Source organism: Neopsephotus bourkii, unplaced genomic scaffold (genome assembly GCF_033783945.1).
Source record: "Neopsephotus bourkii isolate Nb327-2 ecotype Australia unplaced genomic scaffold, CSIRO-AGI_Nbou_v1 NB_1373, whole genome shotgun sequence".
Taxonomy (NCBI): Eukaryota; Metazoa; Chordata; class Aves; order Psittaciformes; family Psittacidae; genus Neopsephotus; species Neopsephotus bourkii.
In genome coordinates, this window is record NW_026901852.1 from 4,806,437 (window position 1) to 4,817,241 (window position 10,805).

Here is a 10,805-nt window from a genome sequence, read left to right on the forward strand (position 1 = left end):
TTTATACACTTATTATTGATTGCTCTAATTCTCTAAATCTGTGTATGTAGGCCTTATCTACAGAAAGCAATGTCTCACTGCCACTTTTACCAAGATTGTGCCACTACTCATTTCAGTCTTCTGCAGACCCTTCCGTGTATGTAAAGTGGACCTTCCTTGTAACCATCCACTCCTCAGAAACACAAGAAGATCCTGCACTCTGCATTCATTCTTCGCTGCTGGGAAACATCTCAGGCACCACACCTGGGTCTGAGATACTCTCTTCTCCACTGCCTTGGTTCAGTCATCCTTTACATAGCACTGGTTTTGTAAACACATTGCCAGTGCCGTGCCCAAAGAACACTATCTTGACTGAGGTCAGGTTGATCATGGATACATGATAAACCTGAGTAGGGTTAGAGTATACGCATGTCACACTGACCTGAACAGGTTTTTGCTTATCTAACCTTGACTATTAACTACTCTTGAGGTTGTTTTCCTGTTAAGAGCAGAGTGCAAAGAGAATGCAGGCTGAGCTAAGACTTATTTAAATAAAAGAGAGTAAGATGCATGGGGGTATAAGGGTGCGTTATGCTCTAACACCACTTGAAGGCTGATGAGCTTGTACTCACTCTAACCTGACATACCATATGGTAGATGACTCTTCATCTCTTCTCAGCTGGAAATATCATCTATTGTGCAACTAAAGCAGTATTAGAAGGGTCTAGTCATATTCTCACTAGACAAAATACCTTTTACTGAGGCTGTATTTGATATCTTTCCTTATCAGCATTGGAAACTTCAGAAATCACGATTCCTCAGTTCTAGAGGGTGTATGTCCTCACCAGTGCTTGCTGATCTAATGCTGAAACAAACTGTGCACAACTACAGAGGATGGCACAACGCAGAGAAGAATGTTTCTGTCCCAGAGAGGGAGAACCACTCTAATGCAAAGCACTGTGCCCATTGCGCATGGTAGCGAACAGATCATTAAATTCTCTCGAGCGTCTCCCTTCATGCTAATAAGCACAACTGTGAAACCTCTCTGTGATAATTCATGATAGGTAAGATCAAGTCACTGTGCTAATCCAAGGAGGTGAGATAAAATAGAACATGTTCCAAAATGATTTCTTCTTGTGTGTAGCTTTATTTGCATAGATGAATGCCCGTGAACGATGCTAAGCATGTTGGTGAGACAGCATGAAACCGAACGATGCCATTCAGTCACAATTTTCTTCAGGAAATCAGTTTGTTTTCCTTAATTAGGCATATAATGGTAGCTGAAACCCTGCATGTATGATGGGTGCAGTGATAATAAAAAAGCAGCAAAAATGGGGCAAAAAAGAGTAGAGATGCAGCTTTTCTTAAGGACGTTTATTGTTATTTCTGTAATCTTGGAAAGTCATCTTAAGAAGGTAGAAGAGCACTATAGTAAAACAGAACAGGCAATGGGTTTCCAAAACATAGAAGGCCAACTCCTTTAAAGTATGGATAACACAAAAGACGATGAAGCAGTAAAGGAAGAAGGCATATTTGTTCGAGGGCTGGAGGAGGTTTTGGAGTCCTTCATTGACCTGCAGAAAAAGATACACATTATGTCACACATCCACTCCATGCTTCCCTGAGCACACCTGGCCCTCTGGCATGCTCAGTTCATGAAAAGCTGCTGTGACATAAGCCAGCATGTGAATCGAAAGCGCATCAGCTTTGCTGTGTTCAGTGGCCAGTGTCACATCCCCACCAGACCCATAGCATAAGTTAAGCTTTCTCCCTTTGAAATGAAGGTGACTGACCTCATCTTTACTGGAAGAACAAGCGTGCGGGTACACAAAGCTGGTCACGTGAAGTGAGTTCACATCCATGCTAAGGCTTTAGTGCATCTGCATCTACCTCTGTGGAATAAACTGCTGCCTAGGGTTTTCCACTGTGTGGCAATTTCAGACCTTTACACATGTCCATGGGCAATCTCTCAGGTCTTAATTTAATAAGAAAATCCAGTGGTTCATTTGTTTAATGCAGATGCGTGTCAGTAATTTAGCAAAATATATATTGGCCCTGATCCTCACTGTTTTTCTCTGATACAACTTCACTGATTTCATTGGAACTGCATTTACTTCACAGAATTGTGAGATCCTATCCAGGCCTAGGGATTAGCTGTATGAATAAATAAATAAATAAATAAATGGTTATGGAAAACTTCAGGGATTATCTTGTATGTAGCTCAGTGCCGTTCTTGTGTGGGATCTGAGCTCCTATGTACAACCACAACAGGAATGCTACTGTTAGTGTGTAAAACATACCCTCCTATCCTGTCCTGATTTAGAGCACAGAATCTGCAAGAGAGGGCAAACACTGCAAGTACCTCTAAAACTTTGACGATTTAGAATCAGATACTCCTCTTACTCCCTCGGTCTAATGACAAATTGCAATAAACTGGAGGAGAGTCAAGCCCACAGACAGCCAATGTGATCAGGAAGAGCCCAGGCAACCAAGACTGGCAGCTGTGCCATTTGCTAAACTCTGCCAAATACAATGGTCTCTTCTGGGCTGGACTACTGTTAAGCACAGACTCATATGCCCCAACATACAAAAACCTCATCTACTTCTGCAAAAAACAGGCTTTCAAAATCTGACTAATTGTCTAGAAAACTTTCATTCCTTGGGCAGATTCTTTCATCTAATTCTTTAGACATGCATTTATCATCTCAAGTCCCCTAATTTCAACCCAGGAAATTGCTCCCACTGTAGAAACAGAAAACTGATCAAAGGGGTGTTCACAGCAATCCCTCTGATGGGGGGGGGAGAGAAAGTAAGGAAGAAAACATGCTCTTGCATCCTTACATCATGCTCTTCATTGTGAGTTAACTGTTCTTGAATATATTTGATAGCAATGAATGTTACCACAGTTCATGTTCTACAGAGTGGAACAACTCCATTCTCCTTAAGCATGTGTACAAGCAGTAAAGATCACCTAGGCAGGACTTTAAAAGAAGTCCCAGGACTACTCAACACTAAAATCTTACAAACTGCTTAACATACTGTCCTGGGTTCATGTCATGTGAATGTTTCAGTCTTTACTGTGTTCGTCCCTTTTTGTGTTTCCCTACTTACCGATCCTTTTCCTGCCTGCTGACGAATCTGCTCCATTTGCTCTTCATGGAGCCTTTGTTTTTCCTTATCCTCCAGTTCACATTTCAGTTTAGTCAGCACAAAATGCCACCTCAGCCTCTCAAGCTCAAGATGGATTCCTCTGAGCTGCTTGTCACGGAGCCCCTCTGTACCGCTGGACTCCTCTGAGGACAAACTGCTGGTTCCTCCTGTATCCGAAGAGCCTGCAGGACTCTCAGCATCCCTGCTCTCTGTTTCATTGTCTGAACTGCTGGACGATGTTGAAGTGCCCCTGATGGCTTTCTGCTGTACATTGGAGAGAGGGAGGATAAATTAATATTTAAGCTGAGAGTTGAAAATAGAATATGGTCATCTAAGTCAACCTGAATATTCATTCAAGTGATTATTCACACATTTGTGTAACAACTCAGGAGTTATCTAATATCCATTCTTTCCCTTTAAAAACTGTGTTCCTAAAGTTGGAAATCTTCCACTGAATGTCACCTTACAAAATATGAAATAGCCACCATACAAAAATTTTCTGATTGGAAAATGCGAAGCAAATTTTGACAACATTTAAGTAGGGCCTGGCTGGTTAAAACCAAACACCAGGGCTCTTTTGACCAAGTGAAAGGATTTTACGTTTTGTGAATTTGGTGTTGATCTCTAAAGATGGGAGCTAGGGAGGTTCTTCACCTCGGAGAAGAAACTCAAATGTCTCACAAGCCTCACTTTCCTTTGCACATTCAGTTTCCTGGCTGATCTACATCTTCCATGATGCACTGTAGTTTTACATCTGGAAGACTTTTATTTTCCACTTAACCATCTTTTCATGCTGCTGCTTCTGGGCTTTCTGGGAAGTAAGTTTTAGAGCTTTTTGATTTTCTTTAAGCTCTTCCATAACTGCTTGGAAAGAATATTCTGATTCTTCTAGACCCCTGCTTTCTTCCAAATCTCCTTGTATTTTCTGCTCTTTAGCAAACAGGGTTCCTGTCTCAAGACGGGGGCCCTCCACTGATCTCAAAGCACCACCAGGGACCTTCGAGCACAGAACATAGAATGGACATGGCTCTGCACTGACAATGAAGCAGGTGACCCTTCTAGACACAAGAAAAGGAATGACTCCGAGAATGTGGGTGCGTACACATAGGGCATACTGGAGCCTATAGGAAAGCGTCTAGGGGCTTAGCTCTCACTTGCATTCCATCATGTTCCTTGCCTAGGTATGACTGAAAAAATTCAATCGCTGGATATAGGTCTGGAGGCAGATCTGAAAATCTCACCTGTAGGCTTTTGAGGAAGAGAATTTGTTGCAGTTCCCCTCACAGTAACCTGTGGAGCTGGCTAGGGGCCCCCGAGAAGTAAGAACAGTATATCACACTTGTTTAAAACGTAACCTAATCAGGATCTTTCCGCAGCTCAGATAAGGATGGCTTTTCTTTTCTGGAAATAAAACTTGACTGAAAATCTAGCTCAGCCTGGGGAGTTTCTTACTGCCTCCAGGATCGTCAGATCAGAACTTGTAGGGTATGTCTAGTCATCAGATAGCATTTTCACTGACAACAGCTAGTTAGACATTTCAGGCTGTGAACTGAGAGTTCAGCCTCTTGCTTCCAGGCTCACAGTATTTGCTTCATTCTATAAAAGGGATAGAAGGCATAGATTTTACATCTGATAAAAGATTTATGCAAGTAAGACAAATTGGATTTTGTTGAGTTTGAGGAAGAGGCGCAGAAGAGGAAGAAAGTAAAGCAAGCTTATTACCATTACCATGATGTCCAAAGACAGAGCAGGTAGCAGGTTAAACCTAAGGCAACAGACTCCCCAAAGGATTTCCACACGTCAAATGTGAAACCAGCTGTCCCACTTCAAAGAACACGAGACACTGACTGCAGAGGTTCTGACCTTGGCAGACCTCCTAAGTGCCCTGTTGCCACAACAAACCGGTGCTCATTGTGAGCAAGGCATGTTCTACCCACTCCATTGTTTTGACTGCTGGAGCAGCAACCAGGCTGTTCAGGGTGGACTGAACTTACCTCCTCCTCTGTCACAGATCATCCTAACCTGGTCACTCTTTCCCCCCTGTAAATACATCTGTATGGTGCAGTGGAGCTTTCTGCCAGAATTTGTGGACATCTAGAACATCCCCATGCCCAACCCAATTAGCTTTTTCTGGGAAGCAGGTTTATTGGATCAGATAGTGCACCATGGATGATAGTTATCCCATTTTGGTGTTTCTGGATAGTTTCTCTTTAAGGTGTCGCGCTGAATCTCATGGGTGGTATTGACCCTGGAATTTCTGCAATTCCCTACTCCCTGCTGTAGATATGCCAGCCAATGTCTCACTGCCACTTTTAGCAAGATTGTGCCACTACTCATTTCAGTCTTCTGCAGACCCTTCCGTGTATGTAAAGTGGACCTTCCTTGTAACCTTCCACTGCTCAGAAACACAGAGGCTGCAGAAACACAAGAAGATCCTGCACTCTGCCAGATTGATCATGGATACATGATAAACCTGAGTAGGGTTAGAGTATACGCATGTCACACTGACCTGAACAGGTTTTTGCTTATCTAACCTTGACTATTAAATACACTTGAGGTTGTTTTCCTGTTAAGAGCAGAGTGCAAAGAGAACGCAGGCTAAGATTTATTTAAATAAAAGAGAGTAAGATGCATGGGGGTATAAGGGTGCGTTATGCTCTAACACCACTTGAAGGCTGATGAGCTTGTACTCACTCTAGCCTGACATACCATACGGTAGATGACTCTTCATCTCTTCTCAGCTGGAAATGTCATCTATTGTTCAACTAAAGCAGTATTAGAAGGGTCTAGTCATATTCTCATTAGACAAAATACCTTTTACTGAGGCTGTATTTGATATCTTTCCTTATCAGCATGGAAACTTCAGAAATCACGATTCCTCAATTCTAAAGGGCGTATGTCCTCACCAGTGCTTGCTGATCTAATGCTGAGACAAACTGTGCACAACTACAGAGGATGGCACAACGCAGAGAAGAATGTTTCTGTCCCAGAGATTGAGAACCACTCTAATGCAAAGCACTGTGCCCATTGCGCATGGTAGCGAACAGATCATTAAATTCTCTCGAGCGTCTCCCTTCATGCTAATAAACACAACTGTGAAACCTCTCTGTGATAATTCATGATAGGTAAGATCAAGTCACTGTGCTAATCCAAGGAGGTGAGATAAAATAGAACATGTTCCAAAATGATTTCTTCTTGTGCGTAGCTTTATTTGCATAGATGAATGCCCCTGAACGATGCTAAGCATGTTGGTGAGACAGCATGAAACCGAACGATGCCATTCAGTCACAATTTTCTTCAGGAAATCAGTTTGTTTTTCTTAATTAGGCATATAATGATAGCTGAAACCCTGCATGTATGACTGGTGTAGTGATAATAAAAAAGCAGCAAAAATGGGGCAAAAAAGAGTAGAAGATGCAGCTTTTCTTAAGGACGTTTATTGTTATTTCTGTAATCTTGGAAAGTCATCTTAAGAAGGTAGAAGAGCACTATAGCAAAACAGAAGAGGTAATGGGTTTCCAAAACATAGAAGGCCAACTCCTTTAAAGTATGGATAACACAAAAGACGATGAAGCAGTAAAGGAAGAAGGCATATTTGTTCGAGGGCTGGAGGAGGTTTTGGAGTCCTTCATTGACCTGCAGAAAAAGATACACATTATGTCACACATCCACTCCATGCTTCCCTGAGCACACCTGGCCCTCTGGCACGCTCAGTTCATGAAAAGCTGCTGTGACATAAGCCAGCATGTGAATAGAAAGCACATCAGCTTTGCTGTGTTCAGTGGCCAATGTCACATCCCCACCAGACCCATAGCATAAGTTAAGCTCTCTCCCTTTGAAATGAAGGTGACTGACCTCATCTTTACTGGAAGAACAAGCATGCAGGTACACAAAGCAGGTCAGGTGAAGTGAGTGCACAGCCATGGTAAGGCTTTAGTGCATCTGCATCTACATCTGTGGAATAAACTGCTGCCTAGGGTTTTCCACTGTGTGGCAATTTCAGACCCTTACACATGTCCATGGGCAATCTCTCAGGTCTTAATTTAATAAGAAAATCCAGTGGTTCATTTGTTTAATGCAGATGCATGTCAGTAATTTAGCAAAATATATATTGGCCCTGATCCTCACTGTTTTTCTCTGATACAACTTCACTGATTTCATTGGAACTGCATTTACTTCACAGAATTGTGAGATCCTATCCAGGCCTAGGGATTAGCTGTATGAATAAATAAATAAATAAATAAATGGTTATGGAAAACTTCAGGGATTATCTTGTATGTAGCTCAGTGCCATTCTTGTGTGGGATCTGAGCTCCTATGTACAACCACAACAGGAATGCTACTGTTAGTGTGTAAAACATACCCTCCTATCCTGTCCTGATTTAGAGCACAGAATCTGCAAGAGAGGGCAAACACTGCAAGTACCTCTAAAACTCTGACGATTTAGAATCAGATACTCCTCTTACTCCCTCGGTCTAATGACAAATTGCAATAAACTGGAGGAGAGTCAAGCCCACAGACAGCCAATGTGATCAGGAAGAGCCCAGGCAACCAAGACTGGCAGCTGTGCCATTTGCTAAACTCTGCCAAATACAATGGTCTCTTCTGGGCTGGACTACTGTTAAGCACAGACTCATATGCCCCAACATACAAAAACCTCATCTACTTCTGCAAAAAACAGGCTTTCAAAATCTGACTAATTGTCTAGAAAACTTTCATTCCTTGGGCAGATTCTTTCATCTAATTCTTTAGACATGCATTTATCATCTCAAGTCCCCTAATTTCAACCCAGGAAATTGCTCCCACTGTAGAAACAGAAAACTGATCAAAGGGGTGTTCACAGCAATCCCTCTGATGGGGGGGGGAGAGAAAGTAAGGAAGAAAACATGCTCTTGCATCCTTACATCATGCTCTTCATTGTGAGTTAACTGTTGTTGAATATATTTGATAGCAATGAATGTTACCACAGTTCATGTTCTACAGAGTGGAACAACTCCATTCTCCTTAAGCATGTGTACAAGCAGTAAAGATCACCTAGGCAGGACTTTAAAAGAAGTCCCAGGACTACTCAACACTAAAATCTTACAAACTGCTTAACATACTGTCCTGGGTTCATGTCATGTGAATGTTTCAGTCTTTACTGTGTTCGTCCCTTTTTGTGTTTCCCTACTTACCGATCCTTTTCCTGCCTGCTGACGAATCTGCTCCATTTGCTCTTCATGGAGCCTTTGTTTTTCCTTATCCTCCAGTTCACATTTCAGTTTAGTCAGCACAAAATGCCACCTCAGCCTCTCAAGCTCAAGATGGATTCCTCTGAGCTGCTTGTCACGGAGCCCCTCTGTACCGCTGGACTCCTCTGAGGACAAACTGCTGGTTCCTCCTGTATCCGAAGAGCCTGCAGGACTCTCAGCATCCCTGCTCTCTGTTTCATTGTCTGAACTGCTGGACGATGTTGAAGTGCCCCTGATGGCTTTCTGCTGTACATTGGAGAGAGGGAGGATAAATTAATATTTAAGCTGAGAGTTGAAAATAGAATATGGTCATCTAAGTCAACCTGAATATTCATTCAAGTGATTATTCACACATTTGTGTAACAACTCAGGAGTTATCTAATATCCATTCTTTCCCTTTAAAAACTGTGCTCCTAAAGTTGGAATCTTCCACTGAATGTCACCTTACAAAATATGAAATAGCCACCATACAAAAATTTTCTGATTGGAAAATGCGAAGCAAATTTTGACAACATTTAAGTAGGGCCTGGCTGGTTAAAACCAAACACCAGGGCTCTTTTGACCAAGTGAAAGGATTTTACGTTTTGTGAATTTGGTGTTGATCTCTAAAGATGGGAGCTAGGGAGGTTCTTCACCTCGGAGAAGAAACTCAAATGTCTCACAAGCCTCACTTTCCTTTGCACATTCAGTTTCCTGGCTGATCTACATCTTCCACTGTAGTTTTACATCTGGAAGACTTTTATTTTCCACTTAACCATCTTTTCATGCTGCTGCTTCTGGGCTTTCTGGGAAGTAAGTTTTAGAGCTTTTTGATTTTCTTTAAGCTCTTCCATAACTGCTTGGAAAGAATATTCTGATTCTTCTAGACCCCTGCTTTCTTCCAAATCTCCTTGTATTTTCTGCTCTTTAGCAAACAGGGTTCCTGTCTCAAGACGGGGGCCCTCCACTGATCTCAAAGCACCACCAGGGACCTTCGAGCACAGAACATAGAATGGACATGGCTCTGCACTGACAATGAAGCAGGTGACCCTTCTAGACACAAGAAAAGGAATGACTCCGAGAATGTGGGTGCGTACACATAGGGCATACTGGAGCCTATAGGAAAGCGTCTAGGGGCTTAGCTCTCACTTGCATTCCATCATGTTCCTTGCCTAGGTATGACTGAAAAAATTCAATCGCTGGATATAGGTCTGGAGGCAGATCTGAAAATCTCACCTGTAGGCTTTTGAGGAAGAGAATTTGTTGCAGTTCCCCTCACAGTAACCTGTGGAGCTGGCTAGGGGCCCCCGAGAAGTAAGAACAGTATATCACACTTGTTTAAAACGTAACCTAATCAGGATCTTTCCGCAGCTCAGATAAGGATGGCTTTTCTTTTCTGGAAATAAAACTTGACTGAAAATCTAGCTCAGCCTGGGGAGTTTCTTACTGCCTCCAGGATCGTCAGATCAGAACTTGTAGGGTATGTCTAGTCATCAGATAGCATTTTCACTGACAACAGCTAGTTAGACATTTCAGGCTGTGAACTGAGAGTTCAGCCTCTTGCTTCCAGGCTCACAGTATTTGCTTCATTCTATAAAAGGGATAGAAGGCATAGATTTTACATCTGATAAAAGATTTATGCAAGTAAGACAAATTGGGTTTTGTTGAGTTTGAGGAAGAGGCGCAGAAGAGGAAGAAAGTAAAGCAAGCTTATTACCATTACCATGATGTCCAAAGACAGAGCAGGTAGCAGGTTAAACCTAAGGCAACAGACTCCCCAAAGGATTTCCACACGTCAAATGTGAAACCAGCTGTCCCACTTCAAAGAACACGAGACACTGACTGCAGAGGTTCTGACCTTGGCAGACCTCCTAAGTGCCCTGTTGCCACAACAAACCGGTGCTCATTGTGAGCAAGGCATGTTCTACCCACTCCATTGTTTTGACTGCTGGAGCAGCATCCAGGCTGTTCAGGGTGGACTGAACTTACCTCCTCCTCTGTCACAGATCATCCTAACCTGGTCACTCTTTCCCCCCTGATAAATACATCTGTATGGTGCAGTGGAGCTTTCTGCCAGAATTTGTGGACATCTAGAACATCCCCATGCCCAACCCAATTAGCTTTTTCTGGGAAGCAGGTTTATTGGATCAGATAGTGCACCATGGATGATAGTTATCCCATTTTGGTGTTTCTGGATAGTTTCTCTTTAAGGTGTCGCGCTGAATCTCATGGGTGGTATTGACCCTGGAATTTCTGCAATCTTCCCTACTCCCTGCTGTAGATATGCCAGCCAATGTCTCACTGCCACTTTTAGCAAGATTGTGCCACTACTCATTTCAGTCTTCTGCAGACCCTTCCGTGTATGTAAAGTGGACCTTCCTTGTAACCTTCCACTGCTCAGAAACACAGAGGCTGCAGAAACACAAGAAGATCCTGCACTCTGCCAGATTGATCATGGATACATGAT

General features: G+C 42.6%; 2 protein-coding genes across 2 annotated transcripts; both read right to left on the reverse strand.

Moving 5' to 3' along the window:
• Positions 1–1,103: 1,103 nt before the first annotated feature.
• LOC133219741 (transmembrane protein 247-like) lies at positions 1,104–4,391 on the reverse strand. Its single transcript, XM_061367250.1, has 3 exons — positions 3,911–4,391; positions 3,091–3,393; positions 1,104–1,553 (listed from the first exon to the last, which is right to left on the reverse strand). Exons 1-3 carry the CDS (start codon positions 3,986–3,988, stop codon positions 1,344–1,346), a joined length of 591 nt encoding a protein of 196 aa, XP_061223234.1. The 5' UTR covers positions 3,989–4,391; the 3' UTR covers positions 1,104–1,343.
• A 1,923-nt stretch (positions 4,392–6,314) lies between these two features.
• LOC133219742 (transmembrane protein 247-like) lies at positions 6,315–9,595 on the reverse strand. Its single transcript, XM_061367251.1, has 3 exons — positions 9,115–9,595; positions 8,303–8,605; positions 6,315–6,765 (listed from the first exon to the last, which is right to left on the reverse strand). Exons 1-3 carry the CDS (start codon positions 9,190–9,192, stop codon positions 6,556–6,558), a joined length of 591 nt encoding a protein of 196 aa, XP_061223235.1. The 5' UTR covers positions 9,193–9,595; the 3' UTR covers positions 6,315–6,555.
• Positions 9,596–10,805: the final 1,210 nt, after the last annotated feature.

Coding starts and splice junctions, on each gene's coding strand:
- LOC133219742 (XM_061367251.1), bottom strand. CDS start 9,192: ATGGAAGAGCTTAAAGAAAATCAAAAAGCTCTAAAACTTACTTCCCAG. Junction 8,606..9,114: donor AGCAGCAGCATGAAAAGATG/GTTAAGTGGAAA, acceptor TCCAATGTACAG/CAGAAAGCCATCAGGGGCAC. Junction 6,766..8,302: donor AGCAGGCAGGAAAAGGATCG/GTAAGTAGGGAA, acceptor CTTTTTCTGCAG/GTCAATGAAGGACTCCAAAA.
- LOC133219741 (XM_061367250.1), bottom strand. CDS start 3,988: ATGGAAGAGCTTAAAGAAAATCAAAAAGCTCTAAAACTTACTTCCCAG. Junction 3,394..3,910: donor AGCAGCAGCATGAAAAGATG/GTTAAGTGGAAA, acceptor TCCAATGTACAG/CAGAAAGCCATCAGGGGCAC. Junction 1,554..3,090: donor AGCAGGCAGGAAAAGGATCG/GTAAGTAGGGAA, acceptor CTTTTTCTGCAG/GTCAATGAAGGACTCCAAAA.